The sequence below is a fragment of the Hyla sarda genome, chromosome 1, assembly GCF_029499605.1.
Source record: "Hyla sarda isolate aHylSar1 chromosome 1, aHylSar1.hap1, whole genome shotgun sequence".
Lineage (NCBI taxonomy): Eukaryota > Metazoa > Chordata > Amphibia > Anura > Hylidae > Hyla > Hyla sarda.
Window position 1 is genome coordinate 5,585,428 of NC_079189.1, and position 20,914 is coordinate 5,606,341.

At 46.4% G+C, this 20,914-nt stretch overlaps 1 protein-coding gene across 2 annotated transcripts in view; it reads left to right on the top strand.

Moving 5' to 3' along the window:
- LOC130291206 (plasma kallikrein-like) overlaps positions 1-20,281 on the top strand; it is a 79,846-nt gene extending 59,565 nt beyond the window's left edge. For both annotated transcript variants that reach the window (XM_056539777.1, XM_056539849.1), the window contains exons 10-19: positions 8,981-9,149; positions 9,248-9,354; positions 11,097-11,256; positions 11,390-11,484; positions 12,154-12,322; positions 14,494-14,600; positions 14,955-15,114; positions 16,894-17,006; positions 17,512-17,538; positions 20,161-20,281. In XM_056539777.1, the coding sequence (XP_056395752.1) occupies positions 8,981-9,149; positions 9,248-9,354; positions 11,097-11,256; positions 11,390-11,484; positions 12,154-12,322; positions 14,494-14,600; positions 14,955-15,114; positions 16,894-17,006; positions 17,512-17,538; positions 20,161-20,165 (1,112 nt within the window). In that variant the 3' untranslated portion in view covers positions 20,166-20,281. The remainder of the gene's footprint in view (positions 1-8,980; positions 9,150-9,247; positions 9,355-11,096; positions 11,257-11,389; positions 11,485-12,153; positions 12,323-14,493; positions 14,601-14,954; positions 15,115-16,893; positions 17,007-17,511; positions 17,539-20,160) is intronic.
- The last annotated feature ends 633 nt before the right edge of the window (positions 20,282-20,914 follow it).

Here is a 20,914-nt window from a genome sequence, read left to right on the forward strand (position 1 = left end):
CCTTATATAATACAGGTGACCCCCTCCCATTATGTGTGACCTCCCCTTATATAATACAGGTGACCCCTCCCATTATGTGTGACCTCCCCCTTATATAATACAGGTGACCCCCTCCCATTATGTGTGACCTCCCCTTATATAATACAGGTGACCCCCTCCCATTATGTGTGACCTCCCCTTATATAATACAGGTGACCCCCTCCCATTATGTGTGACCTCCCCTTATATAATACAGGTGACCCCCTCCCATTATGTGTGACCTCCCCTTATATAATACCAGGTGACCCCCTCCCATTATGTGTGACCTCCCCCTTATATAATACAGGTGACCCCTCCCATTATGTGTGACCTCCCCTTATATAATACAGGTGACCCCCTCCCATTATGTGTGACCTCCCCCTTATATAATACAGGTGACCCCCTCCCATTATGTGTGACCTCCCCCTTATATAATACAGGTGACCCCCTCCCATTATGTGTGACCTCCCCTTATATAATACAGGTGACCCCTCCCATTATGTGTGACCTCCCCTTATATAATACAGGTGACCCCTCCATTATGTGTGACCTCCCCTTATATATACAGGTGACCCCTCCCATTATGTGTGACCTCCCCCTTATATAATACAGGTGACCCCCTCCCATTATGTGTGACCTCCCCCTTATATAATACAGGTGACCCCCTCCCATTATGTGTGACCTCCCCTTATATAATACAGGTGACCCCCTCCCATTATGTGTGACCTCCCCCTTATATAATACAGGTGACCCCCTCCCATTATGTGTGACCTCCCCTTATATAATACAGGTGACCCCCTCCCATTATGTGTGACCTCCCCTTATATAATACAGGTGACCCCCTCCCATTATGTGTGACCTCCCCTTATATAATACAGGTGACCCCCTCCCATTATGTGTGACCTCCCCTTATATAATACAGGTGACCCCCTCCCATTATGTGTGACCTCCCCCTTATATAATACAGGTGACCCCCTCCCATTATGTGTGACCTCCCCCTTATATAATACAGGTGACCCCCTCCCATTATGTGTGACCTCCCCTTATATAATACAGGTGACCCCCTCCCATTATGTGTGACCTCCCCTTATATAATACAGGTGACCCCCTCCCATTATGTGTGACCTCCCCTTATATAATACAGGTGACCCCCTCCCATTATGTGTGACCTCCCCTTATATAATACAGGTGACCCCCTCCCATTATGTGTGACCTCCCTTATATAATACAGGTGACCCCCTCCCATTATGTGTGACCTCCCCTTATATAATACAGGTGACCCCCTCCCATTATGTGTGACCTCCCCTTATATAATACAGGTGACCCCCTCCCATTATGTGTGACCTCCCCTTATATAATACAGGTGACCCCCTCCCATTATGTGTGACCTCCCCCTTATATAATACAGGTGACCCCTCCCATTATGTGTGACCTCCCCTTATATAATACAGGTGACCCCCTCCCATTATGTGTGACCTCCCCTTATATAATACAGGTGACCCCCTCCCATTATGTGTGACCTCCCCTTATATAATACAGGTGACCCCCTCCCATTATGTGTGACCTCCCCTTATATAATACAGGTGACCCCCTCCCATTATGTGTGACCTCCCCTTATATAATACAGGTGACCCCCTCCCATTATGTGTGACCTCCCCTTATATAATACAGGTGACCCCCTCCCATTATGTGTGACCTCCCCTTATATAATACAGGTGACCCCTCCCATTATGTGTGACCTCCCCTTATATAATACAGGTGACCCCCTCCCATTATGTGTGACCTCCCCCTTATATAATACAGGTGACCCCCTCCCATTATGTGTGACCTCCCCCTTATATAATACAGGTGACCCCCTCCCATTATGTGTGACCTCCCCTTATATAATACAGGTGACCCCCTCCCATTATGTGTGACCTCCCCCTTATATAATACAGGTGACCCCCTCCCATTATGTGTGACCTCCCCTTATATAATACAGGTGACCCCCTCCCATTATGTGTGACCTCCCCTTATATAATACAGGTGACCCCCTCCCATTATGTGTGACCTCCCCTTATATAATACAGGTGACCCCCTCCCATTATGTGTGACCTCCCCTTATATAATACAGGTGACCCCCCTCCATTATGTGTGACCTCCCCTTATATAATACAGGTGACCCCCTCCCATTATGTGTGACCTCCCCCTTATATAATACAGGTGACCCCCTCCCATTATGTGTGACCTCCCCTTATATAATACAGGTGACCCCCTCCCATTATGTGTGACCTCCCCCTTATATAATACAGGTGACCCCCTCCCATTATGTGTGACCTCCCCCTTATATAATACAGGTGACCCCCTCCCATTATGTGTGACCTCCCCTTATATAATACAGGTGACCCCCTCCCATTATGTGTGACCTCCCCTTATATAATACAGGTGACCCCCTCCCATTATGTGTGACCTCCCCCTTATATAATACAGGTGACCCCCTCCCATTATGTGTGACCTCCCCCTTATATAATACAGGTGACCCCCTCCCATTATGTGTGACCTCCCCCTTATATAATACAGGTGACCCCCTCCCATTATGTGTGACCTCCCCTTATATAATACAGGTGACCCCCTCCCATTATGTGTGACCTCCCCTTATATAATACAGGTGACCCCCTCCCATTATGTGTGACCTCCCCTTATATAATACAGGTGACCCCCTCCCATTATGTGTGACCTCCCCTTATATAATACAGGTGACCCCCTCCCATTATGTGTGACCTCCCCCTTATATAATACAGGTGACCCCCTCCCATTATGTGTGACCTCCCCCTTATATAATACAGGTGACCCCTCCCATTATGTGTGACCTCCCCTTATATAATACAGGTGACCCCCTCCCATTATGTGTGACCTCCCCCTTATATAATACAGGTGACCCCCTCCCATTATGTGTGACCTCCCCTTATATAATACAGGTGACCCCCTCCCATTATGTGTGACCTCCCCTTATATAATACAGGTGACCCCCTCCCATTATGTGTGACCCTCCCCTTATATAATACAGGTGACCCCCTCCCATTATGTGTGACCTCCCCCTTATATAATACAGGTGACCCCCTCCCATTATGTGTGACCTCCCCTTATATAATACAGGTGACCCCCTCCCATTATGTGTGACCTCCCCCTTATATAATACAGGTGACCCCCTCCCATTATGTGTGACCTCCCCCTTATATAATACAGGTGACCCCCTCCCATTATGTGTGACCTCCCCCTTATATAATACAGGTGACCCCCTCCCATTATGTGTGACCTCCCCCTTATATAATACAGGTGACCCCCTCCCATTATGTGTGACCTCCCCTTATATAATACAGGTGACCCCCTCCCATTATGTGTGACCTCCCCCTTATATAATACAGGTGACCCCCTCCCATTATGTGTGACCTCCCCTTATATAATACAGGTGACCCCTCCCATTATGTGTGACCTCCCCCTTATATAATACAGGTGACCCCCTCCCATTATGTGTGACCTCCCCTTATATAATACAGGTGACCCCCTCCCATTATGTGTGACCTCCCCCTTATATAATACAGGTGACCCCCTCCCATTATGTGTGACCTCCCCTTATATAATACAGGTGACCCCCTCCCATTATGTGTGACCTCCCCTTATATAATACAGGTGACCCCCTCCCATTATGTGTGACCTCCCCTTATATAATACAGGTGACCCCCTCCCATTATGTGTGACCTCCCCTTATATAATACAGGTGACCCCCTCCCATTATGTGTGACCTCCCCTTATATAATACAGGTGACCCCCTCCCATTATGTGTGACCTCCCCTTATATAATACAGGTGACCCCCTCCCATTATGTGTGACCTCCCCCTTATATAATACAGGTGACCCCCTCCCATTATGTGTGACCTCCCCCTTATATAATACAGGTGACCCCCTCCCATTATGTGTGACCTCCCCTTATATAATACAGGTGACCCCCTCCCATTATGTGTGACCTCCCCTTATATAATACAGGTGACCCCCTCCCATTATGTGTGACCTCCCCCTTATATAATACAGGTGACCCCCTCCCATTATGTGTGACCTCCCCCTTATATAATACAGGTGACCCCCTCCCATTATGTGTGACCTCCCCTTATATAATACAGGTGACCCCCTCCCATTATGTGTGACCTCCCCCTTATATAATACAGGTGACCCCCTCCCATTATGTGTGACCTCCCCTTATATAATACAGGTGACCCCCTCCCATTATGTGTGACCTCCCCTTATATAATACAGGTGACCCCCTCCCATTATGTGTGACCTCCCCCTTATATAATACAGGTGACCCCCTCCCATTATGTGTGACCTCCCCTTATATAATACAGGTGACCCCCTCCCATTATGTGTGACCTCCCCTTATATAATACAGGTGACCCCCTCCCATTATGTGTGACCTCCCCCTTATATAATACAGGTGACCCCCTCCCATTATGTGTGACCTCCCCCTTATATAATACAGGTGACCCCCTCCCATTATGTGTGACCTCCCCTTATATAATACAGGTGACCCCCTCCCATTATGTGTGACCTCCCCTTATATAATACAGGTGACCCCCTCCCATTATGTGTGACCTCCCCTTATATAATACAGGTGACCCCCTCCCATTATGTGTGACCTCCCCTTATATAATACAGGTGACCCCCTCCCATTATGTGTGACCTCCCCCTTATATAATACAGGTGACCCCCTCCCATTATGTGTGACCTCCCCTTATATAATACAGGTGACCCCCTCCCATTATGTGTGACCTCCCCTTATATAATACAGGTGACCCCCTCCCATTATGTGTGACCTCCCCCTTATATAATACAGGTGACCCCCTCCCATTATGTGTGACCTCCCCTTATATAATACAGGTGACCCCCTCCCATTATGTGTGACCTCCCCCTTATATAATACAGGTGACCCCCTCCCATTATGTGTGACCTCCCCCTTATATAATACAGGTGACCCCCTCCCATTATGTGTGACCTCCCCCTTATATAATACAGGTGACCCCCTCCCATTATGTGTGACCTCCCCCTTATATAATACAGGTGACCCCCTCCCATTATGTGTGACCTCCCCCTTATATAATACAGGTGACCCCCTCCCATTATGTGTGACCTCCCCCTTATATAATACAGGTGACCCCCTCCCATTATGTGTGACCTCCCCTTATATAATACAGGTGACCCCCTCCCATTATGTGTGACCTCCCCTTATATAATACAGGTGACCCCCTCCCATTATGTGTGACCTCCCCCTTATATAATACAGGTGACCCCCTCCCATTATGTGTGACCTCCCCCTTATATAATACAGGTGACCCCCTCCCATTATGTGTGACCTCCCCCTTATATAATACAGGTGACCCCCTCCCATTATGTGTGACCTCCCCTTATATAATACAGGTGACCCCCTCCCATTATGTGTGACCTCCCCTTATATAATACAGGTGACCCCCTCCCATTATGTGTGACCTCCCCCTTATATAATACAGGTGACCCCCTCCCATTATGTGTGACCTCCCCCTTATATAATACAGGTGACCCCCTCCCATTATGTGTGACCTCCCCCTTATATAATACAGGTGACCCCCTCCCATTATGTGTGACCTCCCCCTTATATAATACAGGTGACCCCCTCCCATTATGTGTGACCTCCCCCTTATATAATACAGGTGACCCCCTCCCATTATGTGTGACCTCCCCTTATATAATACAGGTGACCCCCTCCCATTATGTGTGACCTCCCCCTTATATAATACAGGTGACCCCCTCCCATTATGTGTGACCTCCCCTTATATAATACAGGTGACCCCCTCCCATTATGTGTGACCTCCCCCTTATATAATACAGGTGACCCCCTCCCATTATGTGTGACCTCCCCCTTATATAATACAGGTGACCCCCTCCCATTATGTGTGACCTCCCCTTATATAATACAGGTGACCCCCTCCCATTATGTGTGACCTCCCCTTATATAATACAGGTGACCCCCTCCCATTATGTGTGACCTCCCCCTTATATAATACAGGTGACCCCCTCCCATTATGTGTGACCTCCCCCTTATATAATACAGGTGACCCCCTCCCATTATGTGTGACCTCCCCTTATATAATACAGGTGACCCCCTCCCATTATGTGTGACCTCCCCTTATATAATACAGGTGACCCCCTCCCATTATGTGTGACCTCCCCCTTATATAATACAGGTGACCCCCTCCCATTATGTGTGACCTCCCCCTTATATAATACAGGTGACCCCCTCCCATTATGTGTGACCTCCCCTTATATAATACAGGTGACCCCCTCCCATTATGTGTGACCTCCCCCTTATATAATACAGGTGACCCCCTCCCATTATGTGTGACCTCCCCCTTATATAATACAGGTGACCCCCTCCCATTATGTGTGACCTCCCCCTTATATAATACAGGTGACCCCCTCCCATTATGTGTGACCTCCCCCTTATATAATACAGGTGACCCCCTCCCATTATGTGTGACCTCCCCCTTATATAATACAGGTGACCCCCTCCCATTATGTGTGACCTCCCCCTTATATAATACAGGTGACCCCCTCCCATTATGTGTGACCTCCCCCTTATATAATACAGGTGACCCCCTCCCATTATGTGTGACCTCCCCTTATATAATACAGGTGACCCCCTCCCATTATGTGTGACCTCCCCTTATATAATACAGGTGACCCCCTCCCATTATGTGTGACCTCCCCCTTATATAATACAGGTGACCCCCTCCCATTATGTGTGACCTCCCCTTATATAATACAGGTGACCCCCCTCCCATTATGTGTGACCTCCCCCTTATATAATACAGGTGACCCCCTCCCATTATGTGTGACCTCCCCCTTATATAATACAGGTGACCCCCTCCCATTATGTGTGACCTCCCCTTATATAATACAGGTGACCCCCTCCCATTATGTGTGACCTCCCCTTATATAATACAGGTGACCCCCTCCCATTATGTGTGACCTCCCCTTATATAATACAGGTGACCCCCTCCCATTATGTGTGACCTCCCCTTATATAATACAGGTGACCCCCTCCCATTATGTGTGACCTCCCCCTTATATAATACAGGTGACCCCCTCCCATTATGTGTGACCTCCCCCTTATATAATACAGGTGACCCCCTCCCATTATGTGTGACCTCCCCTTATATAATACAGGTGACCCCCTCCCATTATGTGTGACCTCCCCCTTATATAATACAGGTGACCCCCTCCCATTATGTGTGACCTCCCCCCCCTTATATAATACAGGTGACCCCCTCCCATTATGTGTGACCTCCCCTTATATAATACAGGTGACCCCTCCCATTATGTGTGACCTCCCCTTATATAATACAGGTGACCCCCTCCCATTATGTGTGACCTCCCCCTTATATAATACAGGTGACCCCCCTCCCATTATGTGTGACCTCCCCCTTATATAATACAGGTGACCCCCTCCCATTATGTGTGACCTCCCCCTTATATAATACAGGTGACCCCCTCCCATTATGTGTGACCTCCCCCTTATATAATACATGTGACCCCCTCCCATTATGTGTGACCTCCCCCTTATATAATACAGGTGACCCCTTCCCATTATGTGTGACCTCCCCTTATATAATACATGTGACCCCCTCCCATTATGTGTGACCTCCCCTTATATAATACAGGTGACCCCCTCCCATTATGTGTGACCTCCCCCTTATATAATACATGTGACCCCCCTCCCATTATGTGTGACCTCCCCTTATATAATACAGGTGACCCCCTCCCATTATGTGTGACCTCCCCCTTATATAATACATGTGACCCCCTCCCATTATGTGTGACCTCCCCTTATATAATACATGTGACCCCCCTCCCATTATGTGTGACCTCCCCTTATATAATACAGGTGACCCCCTCCCATTATGTGTGACCTCCCCCTTATATAATACAGGTGACCCCCTCCCATTATGTGTGACCTCCCCTTATATAATACAGGTGACCCCCTCCCATTATGTGTGACCTCCCCCTTATATAATACAGGTGACCCCCTCCCATTATGTGTGACCTCCCCTTATATAATTACAGGTGACCCCCTCCCATTATGTGTGACCTCCCCCTTATATAATACATGTGACCCCCTCCCATTATGTGTGACCTCCCCTTATATAATACATGTGACCCCCTCCCATTATGTGTGACCTCCCCCTTATATAATACAGGTGACCCCTTCCCATTATGTGTGACCTCCCCCTTATATAATACAGGTGACCCCCCTCCCATTATGTGTGACCCCCCCCTTTATATAAAACAGGTGACCCCCTCCCATTATGTGTGACCTCCCCCTTATATAATACAGGTGACCCCTCCCATTATGTGTGACCTCCCCCTTATATAATACAGGTGACCCCCTCCCATTATGTGTGACCTCCCCCTTATATAATACAGGTGACCCCCTCCCATTATGTGTGACCTCCCCCTTATATAATACATGTGACCCCCCTCCCATTATGTGTGACCTCCCCTTATATAATACATGTGACCCCCTCCCATTATGTGTGACCTCCCCCTTATATAATACAGGTGACCCCTTCCCATTATGTGTGACCTCCCCCTTATATAATACAGGTGACCCCCTCCCATTATGTGTGACCCCCCCCTTTATATAATACAGGTGACCCCCCTCCCATTATGTGTGACCTCCCCTTATATAATACAGGTGACCCCCTCCCATTATGTGTGACCTCCCCCTTATATAATACAGGTGACCCCTCCCATTATGTGTGACCTCCCCCTTATATAATACAGGTGACCCCCTCCCATTATGTGTGACCTCCCCCTTATATAATACAGGTGACCCCTCCCATTATGTGTGACTCACAGTTATTTTATCTGACTCTCCCTACCCCATCCCTTGCAGGCTTCCTCGGCTGTGCTGACCTGCTCCTGCCTGACTCTGAGTACTCTGGCATTACAGTGCTGGACACTGAGGTGGACACCGTGGAGGAGTGCCAACATCTCTGCACCAGCCACGACCTCTGCCAGTTCTTCACAGTGCTTCCTGGAGATACCAATACAGCCAGTGGCATGTGAGTGTCTTACAGGCGGGTGTCAGGGCCATCTGGCAGGTTCAGTAGACGTACATAGTAGTGTCCCGTGCGATGCTCATCCTTTATTTGTCTTCTAGGAGTATTTGTTCTCTGAGATTCGCTGCAGGAAACATCCCCACCTCAGTGTCACATCTGGAGATGGCCATTTCTGGATTCTCCCTGCAATACAACACTGTCCAGAAAAGTGGGTGAAGATGATGACGGTGATAATACATGAGCGCCCCCTGTATCTCTTACACAAAGAAGTGCAGTCCTGAGGGACAAGATGGGGGCACTGTAAAGGTTGTGGACAAATGGGATATAGGATGGGATGGGAGAGGCCCCAAAAGATCGTACATGATCAGATGTGGTCAGACATTGTTAGATGTGGTCTAGGGCTACAACTAACAATTATTTTAAAAATCCATTAGTTGGCCGATTGTTAATTGATTAATTTGATTTAAAAAAAAAAACAACAACGCGGGATTACGGTAAACAGGGGGGAAATAGAGAGGGGACAGCACCTGAAGGGTTAACAGGGAGAGCGGGGACAGCACATGAAGGGTTAACAGGGAGAGAGGGGACAGCACCTGAAGGGTTAACAGGGAAGGGAGAAGAGAGCACCTGAAGAGTTAACAGGGAGAAAGGGGACAGCACCTGAAGGGTTAACAGGGAAGGGAGAGTAGAGCACCTGAAGGGTTAACAGGAAGAGAGGGGACAGCACCTGAAGGGTTAACAGGAAAGGGAGAGGAGAGCACCTGAAGGGTTAACAGAGAGAGGGGGACAGCACCTGAAGGGTTAACAGGGAAGGGAAAGGAGAGCACCTGAAGGGTTAACAGGGAGAGAGGGGACAGCCCCTGAAGGGTTAACCTATGAGCCGCAGCCTCGCTGCAGAGGAGAAGGAGCAGTACACAGACCTTAGTGATGGTGTCGCAGGGAAGATGGAGGACTGCACTTCTGGCCAGACCGATTGGGCTCCCGTGATGTCAGGACCGTAGGACCAGAAGGTGGCGCCGGGTCTGGACTGCATTGGAGAACAAGGGGAGGCGAAGGGGAACATGTAGGGGCAGGGAAAGTAGTAACTATAGTTAGGTTTTTCGTGTTTATAGGCCCGGACCCATAACCCCCAAGGTCACGCCCCCTAACTACCGATTATTTGATAATGGAAATTCGCGATTCCCTTTATCGATTTTCATCAATAAAGTTGATTAAACTTTGCAGCACTATTGTGGTCAGGTGTGGTCAAACGTGGTCATACATAGTCAGGTGTGGTCAAACGTGGTCATACATAGTCAGGTGTGGTCAAACGTGGTCATACATAGTCAGGTGTGGTCAAACGTGGTCATACATAGTCAGGTGTGGTCAAACGTGGTCATACATAGTCAGATGTGGTCAAACGTGGTCATACATAGTCAGGTGTGGTCAAACGTGGTCATATGTGGTCAAACGTGGTCATACATAGTCGGGTGTGGTCAAACGTGGTCATACATAGTCAGGTGTGGTCAAACGTGGTCATACATAGTCAGATGTGGTCAAACGTGGTCATACATAGTCAGATGTGGTCAAACGTGGTCATACATTGTCAGGTGTGGTCAAACGTGGTCATATGTGGTCAAACATGGTCATACATAGTCAGGTGTGGTCAAACGTGGTCATACATAGTCAGGTGTGGTCAAACGTGGTCATATGTGGTCAAACATGGTCATACATAGTCAGGTGTGGTCAAACGTGGTCATACATAGTCAGATGTGGTCATACATAGTCAGGTGTGGTCAAACATGGTTAGATGTGGCCATACCTGGTCAGAGATGGTCACACATGGCGGGACATGTCATACATAGTTTGATGTGGCCATTCATGGCTAGACGAGGACATACATGTTTCGATGTAATCATACATGGTCAGATGTGGTCAGACGTTATGTTGCATGTCCATCCCTCACCACAGGATCACCGGACTGCTCGTCTCTCTTGTTCCCGGAGTTGGAGTTCTTTGGCTCTGTTGTAGATGATGTCTCTGCTGTGGATGTTGGGAGTTGTAGGTCCTTCTGCACTGAACATCCTGACTGCAAATTCTTCACATTTTACTGGGCTCCTGAGCTAGACGGGTAAGAATGTGAACCCTGATCGGGGATGGTGGCCCCATAAAAGAGTCTCCTTCTCATGCGACCTCTGCTGTAACCAATTAGCTGTGAGTGTGTATTATTCCCCCAGTATAACCAGACCCCTCCTACTCCACAGCTACAGGTGCAGCCTGAGAGACAGCCCCCTGGGGGCCCCGGAGGAGTTCTTCCCTGCAACCAATGCCACCTCAGGATTCAGCCTACAGGCCGAAGGTAGCGTTTCCAGGACCTAGGGGTGCAGGTTACTCCCATACATTGCACAGGTTACCCCTAAGTTACATTCCCTATAGCCCCCTCCCCCCCACACGCCTCATAGCGTGTGGATAAGGGGATAAGATGTCTGATCGCGGGGTATCCGGAAACCTCCGGGACTGGGGACTTGACGTCACGTCCCCTCCATTCATGTCTATGGGAGGGGGCGTGACGGTCGTCACGCCCCCCTCCCATAGACATGAATGGAGGGGGAGTGGCGTGATGTCATGTCATAGAATTTGGGTGCTGCAGGGAGATCGCGGGGGGTCCCAGCAGCGGGCCCCCAGCGATCAGACATCTTATCCCCTATCCTTTCGATAGGGGATAAGATGTTTTTGCCCGGAATACCCCTTTAACCTTTACTGATCCTGATTCTCCAGTCATATCCAGAGCTGTGCATTTGACTGAAGTGAAAGACTTGAAGTAACAGAAGTATAATGGGTGCAGCCCTGAAGGTGAATGGGGTATTAGACATGATGTAACTTCAGCTTTGGCTGTGAGCATAGTATAACACATGATGTAAGGATCAGTGTAAGAGATGTTGGGATGAAGTAACAAGGCCCCACCTGTCCCCCTGGTATCCACCATCTTGTCTTCTTTGTAACTCTCCCCCCCACCCTTCCTTAACAGGTAATGTGGACTGCTCAACTCTACTCTTCCCGAACATCACTTTCTCCGGATCTCTGATCGGATATATCTTGGCTCCAGATGCCACTTTCTGCCAGCGTCTGTGCACCCAGACACCTCCATGCCAATACTTTACTCATCTGAGCATAGACTGGACCCTGGATGAGCGCAGGTTAGTGTAAACTATCACTGCCAATCTGAAACCCCAAAATGTTTTCTAGAGCAGGAAATCCCCGTTACTGGTTGAATAATAAGACACGGTCCTAATAACTCTTACAGCCTGTGATTGTGGAAGTGCTGTGTAATAGAATGGGGATGAAAGCCGTATAAAGTCAGTGGGCTTACAATATAAATCTGTACACAACTGCCTTCATTGTCTATAAAAGTCATCGTATATGAAAACTACTTGGCTTTATGACTTTCTTTACTGTGATCCTTGGCTCACGTTAGCCAGAGTAACAATAAAGCTCCAGGGTTTGAATTTCCATGCCATCTCAATGTAATGTCACTAAATCAGGAAAAGCTGTCGTCAATGTAACATCACAAAATACGGAAAAGATGTCGTCAATGTAATGTTAATACATGAGGAAAATGTGTAACCAACGTAACGTCACTACATCAGTAGATGATCTTGTCAATGTAATTTCACTAAATAAGAAGAAGATTTAGTTAATGTAACATCACTTAATAGGGAAAGGATTTCCTCATTGTAACGTCACTATATAAGGAAAATATGTTGTCAATGTAAAATCAATAAATGAGGAAAAGATATCGATGTAACGTCACTAAATAAGGAAAAGATGTCCTCAATGTAACGTCACTGAATAAAGAAAACATGGCGTCAATGTAACGTCACTAAATAAGGAAAAGATGTTGTCAATGTAACGTCACTAAATAAGAAAAAGATGTAACATCGCTAAATAAGGAAAAGATGTCGTCAATGTAACGTCACCAAATAAGGAAAAGATGTTGTTGATGTAACTTCACTATATAAGGAAAAGATTTTTTGTTAATGCGACTTCACTATATGAGGAAAAGATCTTGTTAATGTAACTTCACTAAATAAGAAAACTATGTTGTCAATGTAACGTCACTAAATAAGGTAAATAGGTTTTCCATGTAACTTCACTAAATAAGGAAAAGATGTTGACAATTTAACGTCACTAGATAAGAAAAAGATGTTGTTAATGTAACGTCACTAAATAAGGTAAATATGTTGTCCATGTAACTTCACTAAATAAGGAAAAGATGTTGACAATTTAATGTCACTAGATAAGAAAAAGATGTTGTTAATGTAACGTCACTAAATAAGGTAAATATGTTGTCCATGTAAGGGTGGGTTTTGTCCCATACGGGAGCGCATACGGCAGGGGGGAGCTAAAAGCTCGCGCTCCCGTATGTGACCGTATGCGCTCCCGTATGTCATTCATTTGAATGAGCCGACCGGAGTGAAACGTTCGGTCCGGTCGGCTCATTTTTGCGCCGTATGCGCTTTTACAACCGGACCTAAAACCGTGGTTGACCACAGTTTTAGGTCCGGTTGTAAAAGCGCATATGGCGCAAAAATGAGCCGATCGGACTGAACGTTTCACTCCGGTCGGCTCATTGAAATGAATGACATACGGGAGCGCATACGGTCACATACGGGAGCGCGAAGCAAAGCTTTTAGCTCCCCCCTGCCGTATGCGCTCCCGTATGGGACAAAACGTAGTGTGAACCCAGCCTAACTTCACTAAATAAGGGAAAGATGTTGTCAATTTAACGTCACTAGATAAGAAAAAGATGTTGTTAATGTAAGATCACTAAATAAGGGAAAGATGTCCACAATGTAACATTACTTAATAAGGAAAAGATGCTGTCGATGTAACTTCAATAAATAAGAAAAAGATGTCGTCAATATAACTTCAATAAATAAGGAAAAGATGATGTCAATGAAATGTCACTAGGTCAGGAAATTATGACGTCAATTTAGGGTCACTAGATAAGGAAAAGATGTCATCAATAAAACGTCACCAAATAGGAAAATTATATTGGAAATGATACTCAGTATAGACATGTTCCTCTTTGAACAACAAAACATAGGCATTGCCATATGGGAGTTAGACATTTGATCCCATAGCAAATCCACATAACAAAAATCAGTTCTCCCAGAATATACACTAGTAATTTCCGTGATTGTCTTTAAAATTAGATTAAGAAGAGACCAAGACTCTCTTCTAACACCCTCCCTCATATTGTATCGACTTCAAATTAAATAAATGTTTAATGTGGAAGAGCGCCCCCTCCCCCCATTTGATTTACAGAATATGCAATTCTATGAGATGTCTTCTTCGTTTTCTGTAGGTTTTACTGCTTCCTGCAAAGCGGTGACCAAGGAATTCCCAGCAATGTCTATCACCTGCCCAATGCTGTATCCGGCTTCACCAAACCTCTAACCGGTGTCCATGTAGGTGAGTGAAACATCGGCAACCATTGGCTGAGTCACATTCAGGATGGGATACAGTCAGGATGTAAAATGGGATACATACTGGATGGAATGTGAGATTAATTCGGAATAGGACATGGGATACATTCAGTATGGAATATGTGATGATTGGATACGGATTGGATACGGATGTGGATACATTTAGGATTGGATACATTAGAGATTAGGCTTAGGAAACATTTAGGATGGGAAACATTGAGGATTGGTCTTGGAATGCATGCAGAATGGGACATGGGCTACACATAGGGTACATTGGGCTTTCATTTTAGGTTGTACCTCCGATTCGCTCACTTTTATACACTTCTGTCATTTCTTACAGAGTGTGTGACTCAGGAATATCAGGATCTGAACTTCCCTGGATATGAGGAGCGCAGCCTGAAAACACTGTCCTATATGGAATGTCAGGAAATCTGCACCCAGGACCCATTGTGTAACTTTTTCACTTTCTTTAACCAGATGGAGCTTCTTTCAGATCAGATGTGAGTGCAAGTAATATAATCTTAGATACCCAACCCCAGACAATATCTATCTATCTATCTATCTATCTATCTATCTAACCAAAGGATAAGTTAGCCAGCACTATTGATTCCAAACTATTATACGGACCTGGCTTACAGGTGCAGGCTGCTGAACTAAATATACTGCAACAGAAGAATGCAGCAGCACACTGCTAGCACAAAGATATAGATAAAACATGAGTATATAGATACAACATGAAAAGCTATACAGCTATGGTGCAATAAATGGAAATATAAAATTATGAAGTTATGAAATAGTGAGGTACTTAGCTTGCAATTTGGCGGCCAAATAGCTTGGACCGTCCCACCACGGTAAGGTGACCTCATTGGGACGGACCCTACACTGTGTATATGCCTCTGCGTGATCAGTTCAGCAGGTATTGCAGGATCTGAAACATCCAAGACACCTTATATACACCTGATAGAGGTGGGTGGGGTTCAAGAACCAACATGGAGATAGCCACTCCCCTGTATGTGTAAAACAACCAAAGGATAAGTTAGCCAGCACTATTGATTCCAAACTATAATATGGACATGGCTTACAGGTGCACGCTGCTGGGCTAAATATACAGCAACAGAAGAATACAGCAGCACACTGCTAGCACAAAGATATAGATAAAACATGAGTATATAGATACAACGTGAAAAGCTATACAGCTATGGTGCAATAGATGGAAATATAAAATTATGAAGTTATGAAATAGTGAGGTACTTAGCTTGCAATTTGGCGGCCAAATAGCTTGGACCGTCCCACCACGGTAAGGTGACCTCATTGGGACGGACCCTACACTGTGTATATGCCTCTGCGTGATCAGTTCAGGAGGTATTGCAGGATCTGAAACATCCAAGACACCTTATATACACCTGATAGAGGTGGGTGGGGTTCAAGAACCAACATGGAGGTAGCCACTCCCCCGTATGTGTAATACAACCAAAGGATAAGTTAGCCAGCACTATTGATTCCAAACTATTATATGGACCTGGCTTACAGGTGCAAGCTGCTGGGCACACTGCTGCGGTATTCTTCTGTTGCTGTATATTTAGCCCAGCAGCGAGTACCTGTAAGCCAGGCCCATATAATAGTTTGGAATCAATAGTGCTGGCTAACTTATCCTTTGGTTGTATTACACATACGGGGGAGTGGCTACCTCCATGTTGGCTCTTGCACCCCACCCACCTCTATCAGGTGTATATAAGGTGTCTTGGATGTTTCACATCCTGCAATGCCTGCTGAACTGATCACGCAGAGGCATATCAATAGTGTAGGGTCCGTCCCAATGAGGTCACCTTACCGTGGTGGGACGGTCCAAGCTATTTGGCCGCCAAATTGCAAGCTAAGTACCTCACTATTTCATAACTTCATAATTTTATATTTCCATTTATTGCACCATAGCATGTATAGCTTTTCATGTTGTATCTATATACTCATGCTTTATCTATATCTTTGTACTAGCAGAGTGCTGCTGTATTCTTCTGTTGCTGTATATCTATCTATCTACCTATCTATCTATCTCATATCTATCTAACTATCTCATATCTATCTATCTCATATCTATCTGTCTATCTATCTATTTCTCTATCCTGGAGGAACATAGACATGGACATGTCTAGCTCCCTGAGGTAAGGAGACACAGTCCAGGTGCTTTACACCGGAGGAGCTCCATGGCTGACTCTTGGTGATGATACTTCTTTAGGTCTATGAGGCCTTTCACAATATCCAGGCCTCTTGTATTTCTACAGGAACACCTGCTATCTGAAGAGTGTGATGTCTGTCCCAGTGCCTGAGATAATAAAATATTACCCTGGCGTCACGTCTGGTTTCCCACAAAGGAGCTGCAAGAGTCAAACATCAGGTGAGGGTCATGCTGAAGGTGAGGGTCATACCGAAGGTGAGGGTCAAACATCAGGTGAGGGTCAAACATCAGGTGAGGGTCATGCTGAAAGTGAGGGTCATACTGAAGGTGCGGGTCATACTGAAGGTGAGGGTCATATTGAAGGTGAGGGTCATACTGAAGGTGCGGGTCATACTGAAGGTGAGGTTCATATTGAAGGTGCGGGTCATACCGAATGTGAGGGTCATACCGAAGGTGAGGGTCATACTGAAGGTGAGGGTCATACTGAAGGGTAGAGTCATACATCAGAGGTGTTGTGGGTGTTGATGACCAGGCATGTATGTAGTGACGGATATGGTTCTCATTATTCCCGATCACCCCACAACCAGCTTTATCCTTCCAAGTCCTCCATGTAACGGGGTGAGTACACAGACACAGTAGTGCCGGTTGTGCCGAATTCAGTATAATGACTTGTGACATCAGAATTCAACATTTGACATCACACGTCCTAATTTTCTTTTTACAGATTCTCCACCGGACTCGTTGCCTTCATGTGAGTACAGCCCTAAACATTGTACACACACAGTCTTCATATTTTAATCTGATCACTTACCTCCTTTTGAACTTTCTGCCTATGAATAGAACAGCCGTGATCTTATAATGTGACACCACATCTATACAGTGATCAGAGACTGGCTATATGAGGTCCTCAGGGGCGGGATCTGTATTGAATCAGACATATCATCTATATAGTGATAAGACACTGGCTATATGCGGTCCTCAGGGGCGGGATCTGTATTGTAATCAGACATATCATCTATATAGTGATCAGACACTAGCTATATGCGGTCCTCAGGGGTAGGGTCTGTATTGTGATCAGATATGTAATCTATAAAGTGATCAGACACTGGCTATATGAGGTCCTCAGTGGCTGAGTCTGTATTGTAATCAGACATGTAATAGTGATTAGACACTAGCTATATGAGGTCCTCAGGGGCGGGGTCTGTATTGTGATCAGACATATGGTCTAGACCAGTGGTTCTCAACCTGGGGTACAAGTACCCCCAGGGGTACTTAGCAGTTCTCAAGGGGGTACTTGAAAAAAAAAAATCAGTAATGGCAGCCACAGCCACTGGTTACTGGTCTGGACCACTTTGAAAGAAATGGTCGGCTGATGTCACTGCATCGAGGAGCGGAGCAGGAGGACAGCAAAGAGGAAGCGCGGGCACTGGGCTGCTGTGGGCAGTAACTACCATCAGCTTTGTTGCTCCACTTACCCTGCAGATCAGGGACCTACTGCTATGAGCCATAACAATAGGTCCCCAGACCAGAGGAGCACCAAACAGGGACAGTATGGTGGCCGACAACTATATATGGGGGCAGTTTGTGGGCCTACAGCTTTATTGAAGGGCACAGAGGGGGCCTAACAAAGCGGGTACTATTATTGTGTGTCACAATAAACATGGGGAAATGTTTGTAAGTAGGTGGATATTGTACTGCAGAAAGGAGCCTAAAATGTTTGTTTGGCTGGTTCTGTGAAGAAGTCTTGTATGGGAAAAATCTTCATGGCGGTCTAGGCCAGATAGTGAAGAAAAGTAAACAACTCCGGTTAGAGAAGACGTCACCAGTGACCACAGTCAGACTGTAGGAGATCCTCAGGGGCAGGGTCTTTATTGTGTTTGGTTACTGAGTCTATATGATAAGAGATTGGCTTTATGATGTCCTCAGGGGGCCAGGTTTGTATAGTGCTCAGACATATGATCTATATAGTAATCAGAGACAGCCTATATGAGGTCCTCAGGGGTGGAGTCTGTATTGTGATGAGACATATGATCTATACAGTAATCAGAGACTGCCTATATGAGGTCCTCAGGGGTGGAGTCTGTATTGTGATCAGACATATGATCTATACAGTGATCAGAGACAGCCTATATGTGGTCCTCAGGGGTGGAGTCTGTATTTTGATCAGACATATGATCTATACAGTAATCAGAGACTGCCAATATGAGGTCCTCAGGGGTGGAGTCTATAGTGTGATCTGACATATGATCTATATAGTAATCAGAGACCGCTTATATGAGGTCCTCAGGGGTGGAGTCTGTATTGTGATCAGACATATGATCTATACAGTGATCAGTGAATGGCTATATGAGGTCCTCAGGGGTGGAGTCTGTACTGTGATCAGACATATGATCTATACAGTGATCAGAGACTGGCTATATGAGGTCCTCGGGGGGTGGAGTCTGTATTGTGATCAGACATATGATCTATACAGTAATCAGAGACTGCCTATATGAGGTCCTCGGGGTGCAGTCTGTATTGTGATCAGACATATGATCTATACAGTAATCAGAGCCTGGCTATATGAGGTCCTCAGGGGTGGAGTCTGTATAGTGATCAGACATTTGATCTATACAGTAATCACAGTCAGACTGTAGGTCCTCAGGGGCAGGGTCTGTACTGAGTCTATATGATGATCAGAGACTGGCTATATGAGGTCCTCAGGGGTGGAGTCTGTATTGTGATGAGATATGATCTATACAGTAATCAGTGACTGCCTATATGAGGTCCTCAGGGGTGGAGTCTGTAGTGTGATCAGACATGATCTATACAGTAATCAGAGACTGCCTATATGAGGTCCTCGGGGGTGGAGTCTGTATTGTGATCAGACATATGATCTATACAGTAATCAGAGACTGCCTATATGAGGTCCTCAGGGGTGGAGTCTGTATTGTGATCAGACATATGATCTATACAGTGATCAGAGACTGCCTATATGAGGTCCTCGGGGGTGGAGTCTGTATTGTGATCAGACATATGATCTATACAGTGATCAGAGACAGCCTATATGAGGTCCTCAGGGGTGGAGTCTGTATTGTGATCAGACATATGATCTATACAGTGATCAGAGACTGCCTATATGAGGTCCTTGGGGGCAGAGTCTATAATGTGATCTGACATATGATCTATACAGTAATCACAGTCAGACTGTAGGAGATCCTCAGGGGCAGGGTCTTTATTGTGTTTGGGTACCGAGTCTATATGATGATAAGAGACTGGCTATATGGAGGTCCTCAGGGGTGGAGTCTGTATTGTGCTTAGACATATGATCCATTATCCATCCTACGTCTGTTCCTTTCCTCCTCAGACTTAATTTTCCCTTTTGCCCCTTTAGGTTAGAAGTACAGGATGTGTTCAATAGAAGACTGGAGAAGACCATTGTGACTACACATTGTGCCTCCTCAACAGAACATCACCCCCACAAGCTATGTCCTGGGAGAAGTCCCTGCCCCCCCCCCCCCCCCCCCCCCCCCCCCCGGATGTATGGCGTTCACCCCATCTTCACCTTCATGGTCCCCACATACAGCACTCGCCAAGACCGAAACTCCACATGGCCTCAAACATGTAATCATTACCGCGTGTGATCCACCTTCACAATAAAGACGATCACTTCTGATCCTGCAAATCTATGATATTCCAGACACCAATATCTAATACACGCTCCGCCATATGCTTTTGCTTTTATACATTTTATTTATTTATTATTTATGTAGAAATGAGAAACAACCCCGACACATTAGACATATGTCAGCCAATCGATTGTTGTACAACCAACTAACCATCTAACATGTATGGGAGCCTCACAGAGGAGTCTGGAGGAGGACAGAGGGGTCTGGAGGAGGGCAGAGGGGTCTGGAGGAGGACAGAGGGGTCTGGAGGAGGACAGAGGGGTCTGGAGGAAGACTGAGGGGTCTGGAGGAGGGCTGAGGGGTCTGGAGGAGGGCTGAGGAGTCTGGAGGAGGGCAGAGGGGTCTGGAGGAGGGCTGAGGAGTCTGGAGGAGGGCTGAGGAGTCTGGAGGAGGGCAGGGGGGTCTGGAGGAGGGAAGGGGGGTCTGGAGGAGGACAGAGCAGTCTGGAGGAGGGCAGGG